Below are 25,441 nucleotides of genomic sequence, written 5' to 3'. Positions count from 1 at the left end.
GCCTTACATGGTTCCTAAGTCAAAACTATTTTTAAATGGTGTAATCAGAGATATTTTACATCCATCTCTATCCCCTTCACCTCATCCCTTCCCTCTTCATATAGATAATCTTTTCAAAAATTATTTTTGGCTTAAGTTTCTATTGCATTAAGAGTTTTGAATTAAATTTTAAAAACAAAGAAAACATTGCCAAGAATTTTTTAACATAAAAAGTACTACTATTAATAGTTGTCCTGAATTTATAAGAAAAATGCTAACACCCAAATAATAAAATGTACAAAGACATAAACAGATGATTTATAAAATGTTAAATTTAAAACAACAGTGAAATATCATTTTTCCTTATTAAATTTGCAAAGATTTTTAAACGATTAATTCTGATGCTGATTTATGAGGGTGAGGGGAAACAGACACTCTCAGTTCCCAGATGGTGGAAGTGTAAATTGGTACATACTTTCTGGAGGACACTTTGGCTAAATGGATCAAATTTCTTAGAAACAAAACAAAAAAGAAAATGTATATCCTCTGACCTAGCAATTTCAACCTCTTACTGAAGTTTATATATTTATTGAAAATAATTTACTTAAAGGAGAACATTGTGAATGTTATGGTAATGGCTATGTCTGCTTTTCTTTACAGTTTTATCACTAATCACATACCTCAAAACACTATACTTTTGATTTTCTTTAATTCTTTATATATGCAGAATAATACAGTATGGGAAACCTCAGGAATCATATTTTTTCAAGTTTTCAAACTGGCTTTTCATCACAGGTGGGAAAAATGTACCTTTCCCTAATAAAGAATTAATTCATTCAATAAGTACTTATTGCACATCCCTACGTGTACAGAAACAAGAGCAGCAGCTGAGAAAGCTGGAGACGGATGGTGCAGAAGAAAGGATGGCAGAGGGGAACACACTGTGGTCCATCTAGTAGGAGAGAAAACCCTGAGTGCTGGAAGCTTCAGCTCACTCAGGTGTATTGGGGTTGCTGTAAATAAGGGAGGAAGGGAGAAAGTTTCTTGAAGCTGTGAAGAATGGTGGTAAACCTAAACTACAGAAAAGGAATGAAGTTCTAATACATGGATAAACCTTGAAATCATTATATCAAGCAAAATAAGTCAGACACCAAAGGACAAATACTATATGATTCCACTTATATGAAAATCTGGAATAGGCAAATTCAAAGAGACGGAAAGTAATTTAGAGGTTACCAGGGGCTAGGGGAGGGAGGAATGGGGAACTGTTTTTCCAATGGGTACAGAATTTCTATTTGGGGTGATGAAAAAGTCTTGGAAATAGATAGTGGTGATGGTTGCACAACAATGCAAATGTAATTAATACCAGTGAAATGTACACTTAAAAATGATAAAAATGGCAAATTTTGTTATATATATTTTACCACAATACATTTAAAAGAAAAAACAAAACACAGAATCGCTCATTATTGTTGCATTTTAAAAGTTTAAAAACAAACACATCATAAGACACATCCAAACAGAAACCAGAGCACCCTCCGTTGGCCAAACCAGGGCTGCTCTGTTGGCCTCTGTTGAGCTGCATATAATCCCAAGAACTTGGACTTGAAAACAGCTGCTGCTGGTGCTGTATTTGGTTGACTCAAACAAAGAAAAGCACCCTCCAACAGACAAGGATGCCTGCGAAGACCACACCAAATTCATTCCCTGTTCTCTCCAGCTCTCAAGTCCTCTGGACCCTGGGACATAAGCTGAGTCTAAATATGTATGTTGCCAAATCTTTGGGGAGAAAGATCCTTATTTTCTCCTGTATCTCTTCTCTTGGCATAGAAAAAGCAAGAGCCGTGCTTTCGACTGCTGCTTTGTGACAAGAATGACACAGCTCTAATTCTCAAGCTGCACCCTTACTCAGCTAATATGATAGTGTCAGTGAGCAGTAGGGAGCAGTGTGAATGGAGTCATGCTCTGGCTTCTGCCACCTCACAGCTGTGTGTCCTTGGGCAAGTGGCTTAACCTTTCTGAGCCTCTGTTTCCTTATCTGAAAAATAAGGAGGCTTATACTAGTGGTGTGTGTAAATCTCATGGCACAGTGCTACATGATGTGACTCAATAAATAGTAACTACTGCTATTATTACCTATTCCTGTCCTTTTTGCTTCACAGGAGATTTGTGAGAATCCCCGATTTATCATTGGTGGAGCCAACAGAACCGACATCTGCCAAGGAGAGCTAGGTAGGAAAGTCCCTTGGGGTCATATCCAGCCAGGTGATCAAAGGTAATTAAAAGGTATGATCCCTCTACAGGAAGCAAAGGGACAACAACCTATTTTTGCTTTTAATTAAGTTTTAGAAGGAGGTTTCCATATCAGTTTCTTTATGCTCATTTATCTATCCGTTGGTGATTGCTTCATTTAATTTCTGGTCCTTCCACATTTCTCAGAAGTGCTTTGCCTTGTGACACAGGATGTATGCTTCATTCTAAAGCCTCCTGTCTACAGAGTCAAGGACGTGTTTACTCCCCACTCAACAAAACAAAATCCCTGTGCTGAACTGTACCTTCCTCCTTAGAAGGCAGCCCTGTGACTGCCTGTGTACCAAGCATACCCCTTGGGTAATCACACACACACACACACACACACACACACACACACACTGTACTACTGAAAAGAGCACCTATAGCACAAACTCTTGATTAAATTGGCCCAGAATAGCACCGCATTCCAGAAGTCTTTAAACAAAGATGATATTTGCCATGCGATTAAGCATCCAATTTTCTGTTTGAATAGTTGGCTTGGCTGTTCCGTCAGACCGCCCTCTCTCAGTCTTTTGTTCAGGAAGTGTTATCTTTGGTTGAAGATTGCTGGAAAGCTCCATGAAGTACAATTAGAGAAAACATCAATAGAACCATTTAAAATTTGAGGCAAAAGGGCACTCCAGCCCAAATGAAAAGAATTTGACTCAACTGGCCCCAAAAGGAGAGGCTGAGGAGGAGTTGGATATCCAGGTTCCTGCACCTGAGGGAAGGCTGCCCCCGGGAGCCCTGGGCAAGCTAATAATCTGGCCCTTCAAACCAATACACTATTCCAAAGAGGAGGCGGGGAGGGAGGAGGGGGAGGGGGAGGGTGGCAGCCGGCAGCTTTCAGCCTCCCCTCTCCAGTCTCAAGGATGCCTGCATAATGCAGCCAAACAAAAGCCTTGCACTTAACTGTACCCATCCTCCTTAGAAGGCAGCTCTGTGACTGTCCATGTACCAAGCATACCCCTTGGGTGTTCACATACACACATGCACACACAGCAAAGTGTTACCTCTAACTACATACTGAACTCTGTCAGAAAGGAGATCTGAGAAATAAGTAAATGGCTCCGGCAAGTTCCATTGCCAGCAATATCTTAGTGCCCCCTATAGGCTGGTTCCAGGGCATCTGCCCAACTGGCTTTCTCTACAGTACAAATCTGCTTGGCTGATGTTGCTCTGATGCCCATTGTCCGCTGAGGTCAGAAAGGAAAATGGACTTGCACTGCAGGGCTATGGGGAGGGGAGAATTTCCTACAGGTGTTAGGAAGAGTGACCCAATAATAGTAACCTACTGCTCTGTCTCCATTGTGGTCCAAAACGGAAACGAGTTTATATTGTTTATATTGCAGATGGAGGAATTTCCCACAGCCTTTAGGAAACCTTTCCAGTCGTGAGGGAGTAAGTTACCCTGTTTATCACACTGTCAAGGGACTCCTCCCCTGGATTGACACCTCTGTTAGGTCCGATCTGGCCATAGGACAGTGAGCATCTAGTGAATTCCAGTTCTTCAGAGAAGTGGAACAGCAGGTTGGGATTGGGTGTTTTTCTTTTGCGGAGATGCAGGCCCACTTGCGTGTGTGTTTTCCTGCAGGGGACTGCTGGTTTCTCGCAGCTATCGCCTGCCTGACTCTGAATGAGCGGCTGCTTTTCAGAGTCATACCCCACGATCAGACTTTCACTGAAAACTACGCGGGGATCTTCCACTTCCAGGTGAGGTAATGGGAGTGTGGTGAAGTGGGCCGGTGGCAGGCCACCCACCGCTGGTCTCCAGCCTTGAATTCTCAGCGGCCCCAGGAAAGTCTCCACCCACCCTCCCATCCGTGACAGTGTGCAGGGACCCCCCGAAGCATCGAGCTTGTGAGGAAGGAAGTTGTTTATCTCCACCCCACACACCTTCCGCTGTGCCCCAGAAAGGCAGGAAGACATCCTGTTTGTTGGAATGTGTTTCTATTTTTGCCTCTCCAGCTGGCTGGCTGCTGTGTTATTGCCCACAGCCCTTCTCAAATGTGTTCTTAAGATATTCGCATTGGGAATCCAAGCAGTTAGGGCTGTAAAGGAATCCCCGGTCCAAAAGTGCGGCCCCTGTTAACTTCTTTCTAATTTAAGGTACGTCTAGACCAAGTCTATCACACACCTCTTCTAGGCCCTGGAAGAAAATGTCTGGTTTAACTGGGGACCAGGCTTCCGGTTTGGCCCAGAATTGAGTCTCTTGATTCTAGAATCAATTCAGTCATGGGAAATTTTCTGGGTCCAAACTGTCCTGTCATGTAGCCAATCTTGGTGCTGCCTCAGAACTGAAGTAACCCCCACATGTGGGATCTAGCAGCTACTGGGGTTCTGAGGGTCCATCTGTCGCTTTCCCTGAAGGCTCCCTAATGTCCCAAGACTGACCCAATTTGTCAGTGGATGTACCTGCTGATCTTGTGCCTCAGGACTGAAGGCCTCAGAAGTCTTCCCTTTAGATACTCTCAGGCCCAGCATTCCACTGCCCTCTGAACACAGGCAAGGCAGCCAGGCCCTGAGTTTTGTTTCTTCTCTGTGCCATTGAGATGCTTATTTCTCTCTGATATATACAGGGTTGTATCAGGGTGGGATACACCCCATAAATACAAAGACCAGACTGAGATATTTGCCCTCTTTCCCATAAGGGAAAAAGTGCCATTGGAAAGGAGATTAAACCACATTTGGTCTTCTTCAGCTAAAAATGATTTGTTCAAAAAAGAACAACATCCAGAATTGAAATCATTGGACAACATTCCTGCTACAGCCGGAGTATGTCCTGGGTCACTTTTCTCTTCCATTTCAATCCTTTTTTTTTTTTTTCCCCAGCAGCACTTTATACTTTGTTTGTCATCAAGATGTACATAAATGAATACAACACCTTCACTTAGATCAATAGTTCTCAACCCCTGCTACACATTAGAATCATGTGGGCTCCACCCCAGACCTACTAAATATACTGATACCCAGGCCCCACCCCAGACCTACTAAATATACTGATACCCAGGCCCCACCCCAGACCTACTGAGCAGGGAAATGAAAATCTTGAGTCCTAAGATATTCACTGAATACACCAACCATACCTAGTACTGGGCTGAGCTGGACCTTGATGAAGAGACAAAGTGGTATGTAACTCACTTCTTGCCCTCAAGGAGCTCACAGTCCATTAGAGATAGATTCACACATCCCAAATGAACAGAATAGGAAATGGTACTGCTTTGGAATCAGAGAGACACCTAAGGAATATGGGAGTAGGGGCACATTTGCCAATGGTAAACCGAAGATGTGACTCTGTGCTTGAAACTTCTGTGCAGTTCTGGCGCTATGGAGACTGGGTGGACGTGGTTATTGATGACTGTCTGCCGACTTATAACAATCAACTGGTTTTCACCAAATCCAACCACCGCAACGAGTTCTGGAGTGCTCTGCTGGAGAAGGCCTATGCTAAGTAAGGGTGAGGCAGGGTTAGAGGTGAGGAGGATGGCTGCAAAAACCAAGGTCTCACTCACGGGAGGATGCTAGTGCCTATGTACGTGCATATGTATATGTATATGTGTTCAACTGTGACACAAAATCAGAGAAGAGTAGGTCCAGGCAGCAAACAGCTGTAACTAAAAACACTAAAGAGTGAAATGAAGATTTGTGTGTGTTATCTTTATTTTCCAAAGTGAGCTCTCTAATTCTGCTATCATGGTGCCATTGCAAGTTTTGGGTCAGAGCATGGTATCTCTAGAGCTCAGAACCCAGAGTCTTGCGTGGCTCAACCTCATGAGCCTGTAGTATGTTAATAAAGCCATGTTGTCTCTCATCTTGGAATGCACACTGCAGGTACTAATGGCTCTGAGGTGACCCTGCCTCGGGGTTCAGGGTATAGTGGAAAGAGAATTATCAAGAAGTAGGAAGATCTGGGTTCCGATCCCAGTGCTTTTGGCTCTCTGTGGCCCTGGGTGAGTCACTTAACCTCCTGAGCTCAGTTTCTTCATGGAGAAGAAAGAGAATCATAGTATCATTAGCCCACAGGATTTGGGGGAATTGGATGAGAGAACATCACAGAACCCAAGAAGAGATTTCTAATGGCAGGAGTACCTAGGTCATGTTTCCCAGAAGCCTGTGAGCCCAGATTGGACTTCATCCTCTCTCCAAGGCTGCACGGCTCCTATGAAGCCCTGAAAGGTGGAAATACCACAGAGGCCATGGAGGACTTCACAGGAGGGGTGACGGAGTTTTTTGATATCAAGGATGCTCCCAGAGAGATGTACAAGATCATGAAGAAAGCCATCGAGAGAGGTTCCCTTATGGGCTGCTCCATTGATGTAAGTCTGGGGTGTGGGGGGCAGGACAGGGAGCCGTCAAGTATCAGGAAGCCTTTTAGCAAATGAACAGCAGTGTAAAGCTTTCTTCTGGGACAGGATGAAATACTTTGCTTTAGGAAGCAGGAACTGGCTTTCTTATTTGGAAATTGGGGATTTCTCAAGATAGAATTGGGCATGGGGATTTTCAATAAAGGGACTGGGCAAGTACATTCCAAGCACTGGGATTTAGGTGGAAATTCCAGAGGCTCATGCTAGTACCAACCTCTCTTTCCAGTGCTGCTCAGTCTCAGCATGGCCTGGGTAAGCTGGCCACATACCGGGCTATGGACCTGAGTGAGCCCATCATTTCCCTAAGAAAGCCTCCAGGGCTTTGACCATATCTCTTATTTGGTGGGGTTGCCAGGATATGGGCTTTGTGTTGCTATCTTGAGAGAAACTCAGCCTCTTGTTGGTGTGAACTGAGACAAGAGCCAAAGGAAGAGGTAAGGAGATGGCAGGCCATGGCTGGGCCTTCTGAGTTCCGGGAGACACACTTTCCCCAGGGTGTGCTCAATGTATCATAGCCTCAGCAATGGAAATGGAAGGGGCCCATGCTAAATTCTTGCTCCTTCCTCGCCCAACATTCCCAATGGATAGGAAAGCTTGGGAAAATCATTTAGTATAAAGCACCATGGATGAATATTTTCTTTCTGTATCACTTTTCTCCATCTTTTCTCCATTCATGCTCTATTTATCTCTCCTCTTTTCCTTTGTCTGTTCCCTCCTTTCCATCTCCTTCCCTTTCCACCCTCCTTTGTTTGCTCATTCTCCCTCTCCTGAACTGTCCCCCCAACCTCCCCATCGGGCCTCAGGATGGGACGAATATGACCTATGGAACCTCTCCTTCTGGTCTGAACATGGGGGAGTTGATTGCACGGATGGTGAGGAATATGGATAACTCGCGGCTCAGGGACTCAGTCCCCGACCCCAGAGGCTCAGAGGACAGACCAACCCGGGTGTGTACACTGCCAGTTGCCAGGACTGGCCATCCCTCCAGCCCGCATGACCCTGCCCAACGTCTTACACACAGATCCCTACCCAGGGCCGTTCAAGGGTCTAGATTGTAATAACTTGCTCTCCCCAAGGTTCCTAAAGAAGGTGGGAGAGCCAGTGTTTGGAGAATCCCTTCATACTCCATGGTCCAGGTAGTTTCCCTGAAAAGAAATTAAGAGGCAGAAATACAAAAAAGACTTCATTTATTTTTAAATATTTTCTTCCTTCTAATTCACTTGTTTACGCATTCAGCACCTATTTATTGAGCTCCTACTGTGCACCAGGCATTATTCTAGCACTGGACAAAACTAAGTGTCTTATCTTCTTGTACTTTCAGAAGTAATACCTGCTTGCTGAAGATACTATGCCATACATTCCCCATCTAAAGATAATCACTTAACATTTGGTATATGTCCTTCCTGGATTTTTTTTCTATGTGCACACTTTATATTTTCATTTTAAAAATATTGTTACACTGAATGTACCTCTTTGCAACTTGCCTTCCACAGTTACATTTATATATTCCTAATGTGCCAATAAGAATTCTGCTCTAAATGTTTTTTTGTGGTGTCACAATATTCCAACTTTTCATAATTTACTGACCCAGTACCCTATTGTTGGAAAATTAGGTTTATCCTTTTCTTAAAAAAATTTTTTTTGGCTATTACTTTTAAATGCTATAATGGACATCCTTCTAAATATATCTTTGTGTAGATCCATGGTCATTTCCATAAGCCAGATTCCGACAGTGGAATCGCTAGGCCACATGACAAGCATAGGCAATGCCTAAGGAGTCCCCTCAAATGGCTTCCTAGGTCTGGGAACGAGGACGAGTGAGACTCCTGGCCCCTACCTTACCCTTTCCACTCAGCATGGTTTGGGTCATCAGAGGACTGAGATCTGGGAGAAGCTGAGATGCCAAAAGCCCTGGCCCCCCAGCATCCTTTACCCTGAAAAGGCTCCAGGAATTTCACAGCCAGGCATGGCTCTAGGAAGTTCCTCTTAAAGCAGTTATGTTGCTAGGCCAAGTGGAGCCACAGAGATCCTGCCTAGGCTCACTGGACTTTGGTGATCCCACCTCCTCTTCCAAGGAACCTCTGTGGCTGCAACTTGGAAATTTCTGCAAATGGAAGAGCTACCCCTGCACCCTTGGGCATAGTCATACTTGAGCAGAACGCCCCTCTGGCCTCCTCAGAATTTTCTCTCCCTGGGTATGATTCTCGATTTCTAGAATATTGTTTTGTAGGTGGGTGTGGAGGAGGTGATGGGATGTGAAGAAAAAGAGTTAGACCCATACATTTCATCTAACTACTTTTCTCAACCTCCCTCTCTCCCAGGAGTAGTGAACCCTGTACTTCCAGGAGTAGTAAACTCCGGGCTCTGGGGAAGGGGGAATCCAATGTCCAGGGCAAGCCTCCATCTGTCCCTCTTCCTCCCTAAGGGGTCTAGGACGGAGGGACAGGAACCATCTCACCCGTCTCACATCAAAGCATCCAAGCTGCTCTCTGATGTTGGGAACAGAGCCTTCTCAGAGTGCTCAGCTTCAGAAAAACTATTCCTCAGAGGCTGTTTCTTCTTGATTTTCTTAAAGCGCCATTGAGAGGATGCTCATGGTCAGTTAGACACACATTCAGGGCATGGAGTAGTCCTTTTCCTTGCAAACCTGTAAAATGATTTAACATGGACGTCATCTTCAGGCAACAGAACTTCTTCCCAGCCCCTGACAGACTGGTCTTTGCTCCGCAGACAATTGTGCCGGTTCAGTATGAGACAAGAATGGCCTGTGGGCTGGTCAAAGGTCATGCCTACTCGGTCACTGGGCTGGAGGAGGTGAGTCTGCTGGGGCTTTGCTGGGCTTGGGGGCCACTTAGACCACAGTCCTACCCATGTGCCTCCTGAAGTCAGGACTTAGCTTTCTTTGCTCCTTCACCATTGGCAGAGCTTGCCTCCAATCTGGGGATTTGCTCAAGGTCCAAATGGAGCACCTGAACTGGTAGAGGGGCATCTTGCCTTAAGATGGTGCTCAGTTAATCTTTATTTTCAGTGCTAAAGTGGCAATTCTTCCAACGTTTGCAAGGAACAAGTAGAAACATCACTTTGTTTTTATGAAGTTGGATTTCATGGCCTCTCATGCTTTCTCTTCTTTTCTGTTCAGTTGCAATGTTTTGCTCTCTCTGGGGCTTTTGTGCTTTACTGGGTCATTTGGAGACAGGAACCTTGTCAGGCCTGTTGCACACAGCTGGGCAGGTTGTGGCCCATACAAAGGATGGACAGAGCAGGACAGCCCGCGGCATCAGTCCATTGCAGCCGACTGGAAGAAGCGATGCCTTTTACGAATTGATCCATCTAGAAGGAGCTTCTTTCTGTAGTTCCTCAGCCAGCAGGAGTGTTTTTTTCTGATTCACGCAAAGACATCTAATGTGCTAGGATGCCCTATCCCCTCCCCACAAACCTCATAATGGCCAGGATGTTCCCTGGAAAAATCACTTCCTAGAAAATGGAGAGGTAGTGGCCTATCACCTGACTCCTGCAGTCTGAGTGCTAAGGCTCTGACCCCTCAATTCCACCCCCCACCCCCCACCCTCAGACCACAGGGAGCTTCTGATTAGTCTACTTGACTAGGACCAGGGAGGAAAGTCCCCCGTAAGGAATCCTCTCCCCATCCCGGCCCTTGGGGCAAGGCAGAAGACGCTCTTTCCAGACAGAGGCTCCAGAGCTTGAGAGCTTTTTCTCTTTGCTCAAGACCCCGTTCAAGGACGAGACAGTGAAGCTGGTACGGCTGCGGAACCCTTGGGGCCAGGTGGAGTGGAACGGCTCCTGGAGTGATGGGTAGGTGGGGATACCCCATAGGTGGGGGACAACAGGGCCTGGGGCAAGCCTGGATTGGATACCGAACCCCAAGAGTACCTCCAAATACTTGGTCTAAAATCACCCTGAAAACCAGTCATCAGCACAGAAGAGGGGCTCCAGGGAAGGACTGGGAGTGGAGCCAAGGGAATCAGGGACCCAGAGAGTTTGCTGATGTCCATTGGCTGGAAAGCAAAGATTCTAGAAAGCATGAGCTAGGCCCAGACAGGAAGGGATTCTGAGAACACAGGAGCCTGGACAGGTCAAGTGACTTCCCTTCTCGGAGTCTCTGTTGCCTGATCTGTAAAATGGGAACAATGTTAACACTCACCTCCTGGACTGCCATGAAGAGTAAATGTGATCATGTGTGGAGAGTGCTAGTCAGTGCAGAGTTTTCCTCTCCCTGGCTGTACCCATCGACAGGGAAACATGTCCTTTTAAAGAATTTTTCTGGTTATCACTGAGGGGAACAGACTGGGAGCAATAAAAATAACAAACATGAGGAAGTTGTTACAAAGATCCAGAAAATATACAAAGCCTTTACAGTCCCGCCCCAATCTCTGGTTCCTGGTTGCCTTTTGTGAATAGTCAGCCACCCCTTAAGCTCCGTTTTTATTCCCAAGAGGGGGATAGCAGGTTTCAGTGCCTGAGAAGGTCACACCCTGTGGCCTATGTCCCGTGTGTGCTCTTTGGCCCCTGTGCTTACCTGCACCCCAGTGCACTATCATTGCTGGTTCATTCAGTCATTCATTCACTCAGCAAGTATTTACCAAGCACCTACTAAATAGCAGGCACAGATCTAGGCACTGAGGATATTCTGTGAACAAGCAGCCTCTCTCGACAGACTGTGATTAGACCCTGGTCCTGGCATCCCCACTGCCACCTGGAGATAGTCACACGCATTCCGTCACCATCCACCCAACAAACCCTTACTTCCTCAGTGCTATGTGCCAGGCCCTATGGTACTGGACAGAGACTTAGAAATGAACACAGAGACACAGGCCCTGCCTCCATGGACTTTATGGTCCAGTGGGAAGGACAGACAAACCAACACAATTAAGTGAAATAAATGCTATGTTAAAGAGCACAAGATAGAGCCCCTCACCTAGTTTGGGGTGGGATGGGGAGAGTAGAAAAAGCCTTCCTGGATGAAGCGGAATCTGGGCTGAGCCCTCTGCTCCAGGAAGGCCCTGGGAGCCCCATCAGTTGTCCACTCCAATGGCCTGAATCACCCACAGGAGCCCTCACTCGGTTTTCCAGCCTCTAAGCTCAGTGTCCTGTCTTAACCTGCTTCCTGCCAAGGCCTCCATGGCAGGGGCTCAGCCCTTGGTCAAAGAACTACCCTCACCACCACCCCACCACCCCCTGCTGCCAATGTACACACCCTTTTCCTCCTTCTGGTCTCGGCACTCTTGGTGTCTCCTCCAGAACTGCCTGACTCCAAGCACTTCCTCATGCCCCCACCCTGCCGGGGTTGACCCTGTTTAGTTTTACTCCTTGTCAGTGAGCGTGAAACACAAATACATTTTACTTCCTCCCTCTTGAGGAAAGCATGTGTAAGACCTGCCCAAGCCTTTAGAAACCCAATACCGGGTGGTTTACTGGAATGGATGAGAGAAAGGAGATGTTACATGCTTGGTCTTTTTCCTACTAACTCAGAGAGTTGTGTATAAAATGACAGGCACTGTGCTGAAAGCTTTACATGCATTATTTCATTTATTCTTCATCACAGCCCTGTGAATAGGTGATATTATCCTTTCCCTTTTGTAGTTGAGGAAACAGAAGCTGAGAGAAGTTAAGTGACTTACCCAAGGTTATATAGTTATTAAAGTTACATACTATTATTAAATTGGAATCCTGGGTTTATCTATTTCCAGAGCCCAACTTTTTTTTTTTTTTTTGATAGAAAAATTATTTAATCAAAACAGTCTTACAGGTTAACACGGCTTAACTAGAATAAACCTGTCAAATCCATATAGATAATGATTGGTTTATATAATATTATAGCAGAGTTCCCGTGAAACAGTGGGTCCTAGTTGCCATTGTTTTGCTTCACAAGCAAAAACCAATTGTCAAAATTGAGAATTCAAACTTATCATCTATAGGTGAAAACAATTATCCATTGATAATGAGGTCAAAATATACAATGCATGTCACATACAAACATCTTTTTTATTGACAACTTACAGACCACTGGCCTCAAGTATAATTCTACCTCGTATTAAGTCATTTTTCCACATTCATATTTTTCAAAACATGGGCACTGTCCATCAGATATTGAAAACCACTAACGGACCTAATATTAAAAATGTCTCAGAAGTGCTATCCTTTACTTAACACACCCTTACATTTTGTGTTAACACTGGTTTGCCCTGATTTTGTCCATAGATACAAATATACAGAATAGCAAAGTGCTGGTGACTCTGTTACTTTGTCTACTGCCTTGAAGCAACTTATGTTTCCACTCTTTGCAATCCTGTCACATATATGACATAGAAATGAAAATAAAAATTCCCTTCTAACATAGCCGTGTTTTCAATAGGTTAGTTGCCTTAGGTAGTATTTATTTATATTTACTTCATAAGCATCATGGATTGATTTTTTCCAATTGAACAAAATACTACTTACAGTGACTTCCTTAATGAGTGTGACTTTTAAAAAAAAAACACTTAGAAACTTAAGACATTTCTCAAAAATAAACTTTCATCATTCAGCTTTCAATTTTTTGCTACTAGTGCTTAGAAAGGATCTTAGATGGCTGATATCAAGAGGGTTAATAACCCTAAAGCCAGATTCATTCCTATATATAATGTATTCCACTTGCTGCAGAAAAGCCATGTGATTTCACTGAATTCCCAGACACAAAACTAAATTATCTTCAAAAATTAATATGAGTTTTGTACCTCGCAAAATTGTCAGTTCAACTTTACTTGGGTGTCTAGTTGTCCAGAGCCCAACACTTAACTTTAAAGTATGAAGAAGGGCAAAAGATTCAGTTTATTCTTAATCCGGAGGATGGTGGTAAGCAATTACTGGATTTTAAGCCAAGGGAAAAAGATTGGATTTGTGTTTTGATGCTTCTCGCTGGCTGCAGTTTGGAGATGGGCTACTCCACAGCCTTTCAAATAAAGATCCTTCAATTTCATTGTATTTCTCTGGCACCTACTGTTCCAACCCAGGGCCTTCCCTTCTTCCTCTTTCCATAATTCATCCATTTTTCTGCCAGTTGGAAGGACTGGATTTTTGTGGACAAAGATGAGAAGGCTCGTCTGCAGCACCAAGTCACAGAGGATGGAGAGTTCTGGTGAGTCCAGGATCCAGAAGGACCAAGAGGGGTCAGGGAGGGGTCAGGGAGCTGAAATCTCAAACTTCGGTCCCTGGACTGAGGCCATCAGACTGCAGCCCCTGGCAGATTTGGGCCCTGTTCTCCCCACCAGCCAGTGGCCCAGCAAGAGTGAAGTTCTGAGGGGAGCCCCCCAGGACAGGGTGATGACTGAGCCCCCACACTCGTTCCAGCCACACTTGCTTCCCAGCCTTTCTGAGCCCAGAAAGCCCTACTTACCCTGCTTACCCAAGGCCATCCTCACCCTCGCCATCACTCAGATTATTTCTATTTAGCCTTCAAGTTTCTGGTTAAAGGAACTTTCTAAGGGACCCCCTAAAATTCCCTTAGAACTGGGATAAACATCTTTGTGATATTCCCCACTCTTAAAATTGTTTGCTCATTGTCTTTCTTCCCCCCTATTTTCCCTGTGCCTAGCACTGTGCCTGGGGCGCATCGGTGTGGGGGAGCAGTAGCTTTTTGGAGCATTGAATTACCATACTCTCCCATTCAAGGATGCCTCAGTTGGAGTCATGAAGAGATGACAGTTTGGGGTGGATACATCAGAACTTGACAACATTTAGACTAAAAACAAAGGGCTGGATCCTCTCTGGGACCTTAACCAAGCTCCTCTGAGCTATTTATTGTGCTGTGGGAGCCCTGTGCCTTACCTTTCCCAGCCTCTCCCAGCCCTGCTTCCATATGGGTCTCTCTCTTTTTCCACCACCTCAGGATGTCATATGATGATTTCATCTACCATTTCACGAAGCTGGAGATCTGCAACCTCACTGCCGATGCTCTGGTGTCTGACAAGCTTCAGACCTGGACGGTGTCTGTGAACGAGGGCCGCTGGGTGAGGGGCTGCTCTGCAGGAGGCTGCCGCAACTTCCCAGGTGGGAGATGTTCTTTCGGGGGAAGAGTCCAAGCAGAACAAGTTCCAGGGAGCATAATATTAACAATCATTTGCTGAGTCTCTTCTGAGTTCTGGACATACATTATCTTATGAAACCCTTCCCATTTGATTAAGAAGGAAACTGCCATGCTGAGGATTTTGCAAAAGGGAGCTGGTGTTACACCTTTTAAGCAGGAAACTGAGAACAGTGAGATTGAGGAAGGGACTGGAGGAACCATGTTAGCAGCTACTGCAGTGGTTCAAGCCAAAGATGATGAAAGCCTAGACCATCTGCAGAGACGGAGGGGAGATGGCAGACTTGAAAACTGTTTAAGGAAGAAAATGTGGGGTGATGTGGAGAGTGAAGCAGAAGGGAGAATGAAGAATGACTCCAAGATTCCTAGTTTGGGAGCCTCGGTGGATGGTGGCAATATTTCAATATATGACATACAAGAAAAAAATCTGTTTAATTTTGATAGAGTTGGTTGTGCAGTTATGGAGGAGAGTTCGACTTGGGACTTGGAAACTTGGAGGACCTGGAGAATATCCAGGTGAAGATGTGTAATACAGAATTAGATGCTCAGATTAGAATGGCACTTGGTTATATGGTAGGAACTCAGTAAGTATTTGTGGAAGGAAGGAAGGAAGAAAGGAAGGAAGGGAGGGAGGGAGGAAAGAAGGAAGGAAGGAAGATTGAAGATATCTCAGGAGTCAGCATGTAGAGAGTAAACAGCGGGGACAGTAGAGGTGGACTGAGAGGAGAAGAGGGCCAAATTCTGGGGACCAACAACATTTAAGGGAAGGAAAGCAGGGGGAAGCAAGTGAAGCCATTGGCCAAGACTGAGAATGAAAGTTCAGAGAGGAATGGGGAGAACCGGGAGAGAATGGAGTCACAGAAGCCAAGGGGGGAGTCAACTCTCTCAAATGCAGAAAAGGGATCCACTGATGAAGTCAGGATCAAGTCTGTTCAGCATGGCAAGTGAGAGATCAGGGGTGAACTGCACCAGATCAGTTTCAGTGGAAGGGAGATGAAGTAGTATAAAGAGGGGGTGAAAAGTAAGTAAGCAAGGACAGTGGTATAAGTGATTCTCCTGAGAGCTTTGGGACAAGACAGAGAGGTCACTAGAGGGGAAACAAGGTCAGGGGAGAAATTGGAAGGAGAGAATCACAGTTTGAAGACTGAGGAAAGAGCCAATTAAGATTTATGTCATACAGTATGATAATCTATGAGCATGTCTTGCTTTCTCTTTTAGCCCATAGACTCCTTGAGAGTAGAATCCACATGTTTTCTGCATTTGTCTCACTGTCTCTCATGCAGAACTTTGTACCTAGTAGAACTTGATGCATATTTGCTGAATGAATGTGCACATATTTGCACAGCGACCCCATCACTAACATTCTCTATGCTCTCCTAACTATAGTTACCATTACTTTCCCTGGTTAAAAAAAATAAAAAAGGCAAGGGATGTGTATGTGTTTTTAAAAATTCTAATGGGAAAAAGGACATGAATATCATATCGTCAAATCAAATCACGCCCAGGATATTATAAGGGCAGGGGTTAGGAGCTTAGGTTTGAACAAGTTTGAATTCCAGATTTTTCACTTACTTGCTGTGTGTGTAAGCCACTTTGCCTTTCTGTGTCTCAGTTTCTTCATCTGTAAAATGGAGACGATAATAACACCTATCTCATAGGACTGCTTTGAGAATTCTGTGATTTGATGAGCTAATACACCTAAAGTTTTTAGCACAGTGCCTGGCACATCGAACGTACTGTGTTGTTAAGGAAAAGACCAAATGGAGTTATCACCACCTCTTACCATCCTATTACAGGAAACAGAGGCGATTGTTACTGTTGCTGCTACTGTTTTTATTACTATCCTACTAGCTGAGAGACAGGCAGCCACTCAGTGCATTTCCACCTATGTAAAGGTATTAGCTACCCCCTAAATCATCAGACAAATGCCTGAATCACTTCTTCCCATAAATATTTACTGAACACCTAGAAACGGGAGATAGAGATAAACAGGTTCCCTCTGTCTCGTTTCCCTTCCTGCCCTTCCTCCGAGAGGCGGCTCTGAATGCACGTTTCCTTTCTGGGGGGCACAGACACTTTCTGGACTAACCCGCAGTACCGCCTGAAGCTCCTGGAGGAGGACGATGACCCCGACGACTCTGACGTGGTCTGCAGCTTCCTGGTGGCCCTGATGCAGAAGAACCGGCGGAAGAACCGGAAGCTGGGAGCCAACCTCTTCACCATCGGCTTCGCCATCTATGAGGTGTGGGGGCCCTCACCAGCCCAGGAAGCTCATGCCTTCCTAGGGAGGCTGCTTTCAGGGCTTTCTCACCCAGGAAGAGGCCCAGAGGGGTCCTCTGGCTGCCCGATACTCACTAACCTACAGAACCCCTGGTATCAGGCCCATTTATGCCAGAACCTTGTAGGTGTTTGTAAAGAGTGGGAAAGCCCGGGAAGGGTGGGTGGCAGGAGCGAGGTGGGGGTAGGTCCATGGGGGGAGTAGATTTTTTCATTGACTTTACAATTGCTGGCATTCCCTGCTTGCAAGCTTTTCATCTCCTCTCAGATCTAAAATCCACAAAATCTGAGTATCTTCTTTTTCTGTTTCTCCTCAAGGTTCCCAAAGAGGTATAGAAGTGGTGGCGGCCAGCGGCTGGGGCTCACGTGTCTGTGTGTAGCATGTCAGGAAGTTCCTGTGGGGTTTGTGGGCAGGACTGTGACAGGAGAGGGCTTGGGCTGCTTCGAGTCAACTCCAGAGCGGGAGCCTCAGGACACTGCATGACCCGACTGCCACCCTCATGAGCTGAACTTTCTCCCTTCCCATCGGAGACTCTGCCTGCCACACACACACACATACACACACACACACACACACAGTCATACACAATCACTTACTCATACTCCATCACTGAGACACACATTCTCATACACACTCAATCACACACGCAGTCACAGACACATTCTGAGGGTGACAGCCCTCTTTGGGATGGAGACATCACCCCCTCAGAACCCAGACAAGGCCCTTCCTGCCCCTCTGGGGTCCCTCCCCAGCCTGGAGGTGATTTGGAGCTGCTGAGCAGCAGTCTGGTGAGTGGCCCTGAGTGTGGAAATGACAGATGTGACCTTCACTTCTGAGTCACGATGGAAAAAGAAGAGAAAATGGGGTAGGGGGCTCCAGGGATGCTGAGCTACATGAGGCCTTGGGAATTGGAAGGAGGTAGGTCATGACTGTGAAATGGATGACGGGAGAGTTGGGAAGGGTCCCCTGGAATCTGGGGACTGTGAGCAGGACCCCATGGGTTCTTCTCTCCCACAGATGCACGGGAACAAGCAGCACCTGCAGAAGGACTTCTTCCTGTACAATGCCTCCAAGGCCAGGAGCAAAACCTATATCAACATGCGGGAAGTGTCTGAGCGCTTCCGCCTGCCTCCCAGCGAGTACGTCATCGTGCCCTCCACCTATGAGCCCCACCAGGAGGGGGAGTTCATCCTCCGGGTCTTCTCTGAAAAGAGGAATCTCTCTGAGTGAGTCCCAGCCCAGCTTTCCCTGCCTGTCCCTAAAAGCCCATATGGCCTATTTCAGAGGTTGGACACGTGAGGCAGCTGAACCAGTCTCCTCCAGGAATTCTAGGATATGTTGACCAGGCTGCACCTTTTCCCTCCATTCCTGAGCCACTGGCCATATCACCTTCATTCATTCATTCATTCATTCATTCCACAAATATTTATTGAGCACTTAGTATGTTCCAGGTACAATTATAGGCAATGGGGATAGAATAGGGAACCGAAAAGAAAAAAAGTTCTGCTCTCATGGAGCTTAATATTCTAGTGAGAGACAATTTTTAGGGGAAAAAAGTGTCTTAGGTGAGTGATAAAGAAGAAAAATAAAATAGGGATGGAAGATCATAAGTGTTGGTTGGGGTTGGGGGCGGATTGAAATTTTGGGTAGGGGGCTAGGGAAGGCCAATAAGGCCACATCCTGCCCTCTTGGAATCCCTCTGATCTCTGACCTCTGATCTCTGTCCCTGGAAGAAGCACAAAAGTCTGTGGGTAGGTCACTGGGTCATGCCTTTGGGGAGCTCTGGGCAAAGCCAACAAGAAACCTGTGTGCCTGGGTTTGGCCTACTTGGGACTGGTTCCACCAGGAGAATCCTTTCTTGAGGTCAGTCCTGACTTGGCCACCAAGAAGTCAAGTGACTCAAGCAAATCCTTTGTGAACCCTACTTGCTCCTGGTAACACTGAGCCCCCTGCATGTTTGTGTTGCCCACAGGAAGGTTGAAAATACGATCTCCGTGGATCGGCCACTGGTGAGTGATGTAGCTCTTACGTGTGAGACGGTCCAGAGGGTCGCCTTCCCCAACCCAGGCAGGGGCAGGCAGGGGGTGGAGGGGACAGTAGGTATTGGCAGAGGGAGATGGGGGTCTGGAATATGCAGAACAATTATTCCCTGTCACTGCAGCTTCCGTTTGGCATGGCCAGAAGTAACAGGCCTTTTGGTCCCGGGTACATTTAGTCACTTTTACAGCTGGGAAGACAAGAAGGGGATCTTTGAAGGGAGAAGCAGTTTGAATTAGAGGGAGGGAACAAGGCCACAGGAAGAATGAATGACAACAAGAACAGACCCCGACAGTGGATTATGAGGCACAATCTCGCACAGAGAAAAGAAGGTACACCCACTCTGGAGTCAGTGTCAAAACCTGGATCCTCCACCCAGGCTTTGGAGAGGGTTTAACAAATGAGATCATGTATTTGAAGCATCTGGCACAGCAGAGACACTCAAATGGTGGCTATTACTCACATGATTTTCATCTGACAAGCACTTTTCACACGTTATCTTATTTGGTCCTTGCAAGGTTTCTGAGAAGTAGATACGGTTTTCAGGGAAGGAAGCAGAGGCTCAAGGGGGGTTAAATGAGTTGCTCAAGTTCACAGAGCTAGCAAGTGGCAGGGCAGGGACTCATCCAGACCCTCTGACCCCCAATGCAGGTTTTATCCCCCACCCCATGCTGAGGCCTGTCCTCAGGTGTGACGCCCGAAAAGAGGAGAACAGAGTTGGTGTGTGGTGGGTCTCTCTGTGTTGAGGAGTCTTGTGACCGCCTTGGGGCTTTGGGTTCTAGTGAGCAAACAGTGCCTTGTGCTCTCTGGCTGTGACTCCGGGCCCTGCTGAACTGTCTTCCTGGTAGAGACACTCATGATCATGACCCTGGGCTGTGCCGGTGCCGGATCTCCCAGCGCCTTCTGAATCATCACAGATGCTGGTTCTATTTTTATCTTTTGAACATTGGTCATCAGTGTAGAGTATTTATCAGGTGTTGCAAACTCAAAAGCTTATGTGTCCTTGTTTTCAGGAAACATAGCTGGAAGTGTTAAGTGATAAGTATATGATATATGTGTCCTCCCTCAAATATTTAGAAAATAGATCAGATGGATAGATGGATGGATAGATGGATTGAGATAGATAGATGAAACAAATCAAGAGAGAATGATGTAACAAATGAGACAAAATGCTGATAGCTGGTAAATCTGAGTATCTGGGTGGGGGTATGTTGGGGTCCTATGTATTGTTTCTGAACCGTTTTTGCAACTTTCCTGTAAGTTTGAAATTGTTTCAAAAGAAAAAGAAAAGAAAGCTTATGGGAGCTGGAATGTCACCTACCTGAGTAGAGCAGGCAGGCATATGGTTTTCGGTGTCCCCACACTGCTACACTTGTCTTCAGTTCTCAGCTGCCACTAAGCTTCAGGGTTGAAGGGATGACTGACAGGGGCGATGGCCACTGTGGCAACGTGGAGGCTGCAAAGAGGGCAGCTGCTCTCAGCCCCAGCTGATCGTTGCCATGGGGGATTGAGTACAGGCCCAGGGTAGCCAGCCAGCTCTTCTAATGTCATAAAAGAAGCCCCAAACCTGGATTTCCATATTAAATCTCCTTACATTCAATGTTTGTTCAAAAAAAATTAAAAAGACTGTATTAGTCAAACAAACTCATTTTTAGATTGGGTTTGGGTGAGCCACTTTTTTGGTGTATTAGTAACCAACTTCATTAAAAAACAAAAATTAGCCGGAAGAGCCCTTACCTTGGTCATGTCGGATAACAGAGTAGACTATAAAAATACTGCTGTAGCCTCAGCCCCTCTCAGGACCTGGAGCAGGGAGAAGGAAGAGTTCCTCCCCTCACCTACGTGCCAGCATGCTTTTTGGCTCCATATGATCCAAATTTCTGGATCTGGGAACCTCCCCCCATGCTGAGGACTAGATCACAGGGAAACCCAGGTTTCTGGGAACTTGCTTTTCACTTATTCTGCATTTACCTGTTTCCTTTCCTTGGGTAGAAAAAGAAAAAAAACAAGGTGGGTGTAACAGGGTGAGTAGGTGGGGAGCCTGTGTGTGTGTGTGTGTGTGTGTGTGTGTGTGCATGCATCACTGGACTTGCCTTTCTCCTCCTCCTTCCCTAAGCCCCTGTGGCAGCTTTGGATGTGTAATAATAGCTCATACTTTTAGTGAAAGCTATATGTCAGGTACTCATCTCAGTGCTTTACATGGATAAACTCAATCCTCACAAGCCTATGAGACTGGTACTTTTATTCTCCCCATTTTCAGAGGAAGAAACAGGTACAGAGAGGTTGCCTAACTTGCCCAAGGCCACACAGCCAGTAAGTGGCAGCGTCAAGACTTGGAGCCAGGTGGCGTGCCTCCAGGGTCTGTTCCTGAGGGCCTCTGATATGAGGGAGGGAGAGGATGGTCAACCAGAGAAAACAGGCCTGACTCGGGGCACCTGCAAAAACCAAAAGGGAGCCCCTTTCTTTTTTGGGGGTCTGGCTAAGTAAGGCTTGATTCTTGGGGGGAATGGCAATTGGTTTTATTCCCTAGAGCACAGTGAGATAGTCACATGAGGGCTTTCAGGGAGAGCAAAAGCTGGGGAGACGGGAGGTCAAGGGGGTGGTGGGTGGTGGGGGTGGGGGCTCTGTAGACAGGACATCTTCTCCTTCTCCCTCCTCTCTTTTCCCTGCCTGCTCCCACTTGTACTCTTTTCTCAGCCTTCTAGGGAAGGGGTGGTGGAGGATACCCGGGGGGCTAAGTCACTGCTGCCAGGGTCCTTGTTCCAGGTGAAGCTTGTTGCAAATTCCATCTTAGGACAATGACCTCTCACCCTGAACCAAGCTACTAAGTCCCTTCCTAATTCATGGGCCCTGGTACAGCATGTTGGCAGCCTGATGGCCTCTGCTTGCTGCATGTGTCCAGACGGTGGCTCCACTTTCAAGGGCAAAAGGGAAAAGAGAACTTTCACCTGCACAGCCCCAGAGGAGCTGCTAAATTTGACTGTTTTACGGGAGAAGAAGGAGAGCTACCTCATGGCTTCCCCTTATGGGGTGGTGGGTACTTCCCTCCTCCACTAATTCACCTGGGCCTCTAATAACCCCTCCTGGGTGTCCTGATGACACACACACTGCTGCAAAGACACCAGCCCTACAGGTGACCAGGTGTGCTAAGGCCATCTCAGAGGCTCAGAGCAAAGCTTTCATCTGGGACCAGGGTCACTGTTTCCTTTGTATGGTTTTGGAACCCAAGATTACCCCCATCCTTACTCCATTTACCCCATAACTTCTTCATGGTCTTCAGGGAAGTCAGGGTACAATAATGGGTACCTCCTTAAGAATTTTGGTTGGACATCCCAGAGTGCCATCCAGAAATAACTGACTCGGGCACCCTCGAGCCCATGGGGCAGTAGCCACAGATCATCAAACAAGGCTTGGTTTTGGTGTTTATGATAGTCAGTGCCTGGAAAAATCCATTGTAGGGGTCCTCCAAGTATTGGTGCTGGTCCTGAATATAGCTGACACTCACTAGCACCTACCACATGTTGAATACTGTGCTAAGAGTGAAAAATACATTTTTCTCAGTTACAACAATATCTACAAGGTTGGGTGCTGTTATTATTCCCATTTTTACGGGTGAGGTTCAGAGAACTGGAGTGACTTGCCTAAGGACACACAGTGGCAAAAGTGGAACTGGGAAGCATATCTGCTACTCCAAGACCTGCGTTTCTTGCCCTCACTTCTCTGGCACAGGCCCCTTAGACTCTAAGAACTGTGTTGTCCAGACCCACTCTTGGGCCTGGAGATGTGGGCCTGGCAGGGGTGCCCCGTGGCCACACCATGTCCAGTGACGCACATCCCTCACTTACCCGAGGATCTCCACAAGCATCAGTTCCTTGAAAATACCCTTTGCTTGGAAGGCAGAACAAGCCAGGGCACATGTGGCCCCACCTAGGGGAGCAGTTTCCACTAGTCTGCCTATTCAAGCTGCCCTGAGGAACAGACGGGAAAGGCAAATGGGGATCAGAGATCTGGCAGGTTCCCTTTCTGCTCTGAGAGACTGATTGCTCCACTGCTTTCTGCACTGCAGTCCCCAACCCCTACACCTTAGCCTTCCTCTGGCTTTGCCTGCAGGCTGTATAGCACCAACAGTACTGGCATGGCACCCAGCCATTCTCCATCCCTTTTCCCATCCTCTTTACTTGCAAGAGCTTGTCATGAAAATATCCCTAATATTTGTGTAGCACCTTAAATGATTTTGCAGTACAATTTTACATTCAGTATCTCACTTGACTCCCACTCCCCTCGGCTCACAAGAGCTCTCTGAGGAAGGCAAAGCAGATTTTGTCATCCCCGTTAAATGGATGAATATACTGAGGGCAGAAGTGCTATTTTTTCCACATGAGGGGCAGGGCTGAGATTCTAGCTTCACCAAATGACAATTCCACTAAGTCTTTTTTGAAACTGTACTTTGCAGAGTCCTAGAGTGTCCTTGGAGGTGTCTCAGTAGCTGCCATTATGATGTGGGGATCTGGAGGGGAAAAAGCTCTGCTCTCCTCATCAAAGAAGATCTGCTTTTAATGGCTTTATATACATTGCACTTCTGGTGAAATTTGACAGTTTCCATGAGGAGGGGGGGAGGTCTACAAAATCTTTGAAAACTACCATACTAGATCATGCTGCTTTTTAGCATTCCTAGCATTTTTACATCTACTACCTTGTATAACCAAGGTACAGTAATAACTGTACCTTGAGGAAAGATGGAGTGGATATTAAAAGATAAGGAACTGAGGTTCAGAGAGTCTTAACATCTCTCCCCAAGTCAAATAGCTTGTTAGTGGGAGGTGGAAACTGAAGATGGAACAGGAGTTCCTGGCTCTGCTCTTTTCCTCTTTCACTGGGCAGAGCGGCTCCAGGACACAGGTTGCCTCAATGTACCCCACCCCCCAGCCTGTAATCCTTGCCTCCTTCCTGTCTCCTCTCCACTTTCCCCCTTCTTTCCAGCCTATCATCTTCGTTTCGGACAGAGCAAACAGCAACAAGGAGCTGGGTGTGGACCAGGAGGAGGGCAAAGACATAACAAGCCCTGATAAACAAGAAAAATCCCCACAGGTTTCTGAAGCATGTGGGTGAATGGGGTGGCTAGCATGCAATAGGGGTCCTCCTATGTTCTTGGGGTGCATGCAGGATAGAGGAGTCCCAAGGGTGGGATGGCTCTTAAACATCTAGAGGTTTCGATTTGTCCCACTGACTTTTCCTTTCAGCAAGTTCCTCTAAAATTTGGGATGTTGCTTGGTGGAGTCTGCTGTCACACCAAACCAGCCCTGGGACGGGGAATGACAGGCTTAGCCTTCCTAGTGGTGCTTGTCCAGCCAGGAAAATGAGACAGGAAGGCAGGGCCTGGACAGAACCAGCTTGACCCTGTACACACCCCCTGCTTCTTGATGTCCTCAAGCTTGTGGTAATGGGGTGGGGGTGGGGATATCAGGGGACAAAGAATAGTAGCAGAAAAGGGGAGGCTGACATCAGATATGGGGTCTTCCAGAGCTCAGGGGAGGGTGTTAGATTGGAGTGGGGAGAGCTGGTGGTATAAAGCGTAGTGGGGGTGAGGCTAAGCAGTAAAAGTCCCCAGACAAGTCCAGGGCCATCTCCTCTACTTGGAGTGTCCCATGCAGTGGAGGGGGGGAGTGCTCTGAAGACTTGGCCTTGGTGATGGGGGCAGCTGGAGGAATCAGAAGTCTGATCCTCGTTGAACTCAGGCTTGTTTGGTTGGGAGGGTCAAGCTTCAAACAGAGAGGGATCTGGCAGGGGTGGCAGTTGCGGGGCATGAAAAGGGATCAAGGGCACTGTCCACATGTCTGCATGGCTAATGTCTCCTTTGTTGGGGTGTCTGGGCCTGGAGTGGTTTGGAGTGAGGAGCCACTGGGGCCTTTTCCGGTTCACCAGTTTTGCCTAAGAAGGAAGGAGAGTATTGCCCCTGCACCTGGCTCCTACTGCCACCCAGGGCTGTTTTAGGCACTCTAGCTCCTTCAGCACAGAAGGAACTTTCCTCACGGGTCCTTCCATCTCCCTGTTTCCTGAGAACCAACCATCCTTTGTATTTCCACAGCCGCAGCCCAGCAACACTGACCAGGAAAGTGAGGAACAGCAACAATTCCGGAACATTTTCAAGCAGATAGCAGGCGATGTGAGTACAGCCAACCCCAAAGCTCCCACAGGTGCTTAGCTCCCACCTTGATTAACTGCTCAAGTTACCAGCTATCTCATTATTGTTCAAAAGATGTCACCTTTGGCTTCTGGTGGAACCATGAGATGTATGCGTGTACAGAAATCCATAAATAAAGTCCTTGAATTTTGGACCGACAAATCCACTGGGTGGCTCAGAGTCATTTTTTGCTCTGAGCTGGCCCACTGTAGTCTGGACAGCTGAGGCCA

The 25,441-nt window shown here is 46.6% G+C and overlaps 1 protein-coding gene across 3 annotated transcripts in view; it reads left to right on the top strand.

Annotated features, from left to right (window-relative positions):
* Nucleotides 1-25,441, top strand: part of CAPN3 (calpain 3) — a 56,038-nt gene that overhangs the window by 27,784 nt on the left and 2,813 nt on the right. Inside the window, exons 2-17 of one of the 3 annotated variants that reach the window (XM_037834208.1) lie at nucleotides 2,142-2,211; nucleotides 3,866-3,984; nucleotides 5,589-5,722; nucleotides 6,419-6,587; nucleotides 7,439-7,582; nucleotides 9,366-9,449; nucleotides 10,363-10,448; nucleotides 13,693-13,770; nucleotides 14,521-14,681; nucleotides 16,788-16,957; nucleotides 17,311-17,322; nucleotides 18,011-18,219; nucleotides 18,966-19,002; nucleotides 21,023-21,040; nucleotides 24,011-24,118; nucleotides 25,116-25,193. In XM_037834208.1, coding sequence (XP_037690136.1) covers nucleotides 2,142-2,211; nucleotides 3,866-3,984; nucleotides 5,589-5,722; nucleotides 6,419-6,587; nucleotides 7,439-7,582; nucleotides 9,366-9,449; nucleotides 10,363-10,448; nucleotides 13,693-13,770; nucleotides 14,521-14,681; nucleotides 16,788-16,957; nucleotides 17,311-17,322; nucleotides 18,011-18,219; nucleotides 18,966-19,002; nucleotides 21,023-21,040; nucleotides 24,011-24,118; nucleotides 25,116-25,193 — 1,677 coding nt within the window. The other 2 variants (XM_037834206.1, XM_037834207.1) reach the window with 2 other exon arrangements.

Source organism: Choloepus didactylus, chromosome 4 (assembly GCF_015220235.1).
Source record: "Choloepus didactylus isolate mChoDid1 chromosome 4, mChoDid1.pri, whole genome shotgun sequence".
Lineage (NCBI taxonomy): Eukaryota > Metazoa > Chordata > Mammalia > Pilosa > Megalonychidae > Choloepus > Choloepus didactylus.
The sequence above is the reverse complement of the archived record's forward strand: the minus strand, read 5'-3'. Positions and strand labels throughout refer to the sequence as shown.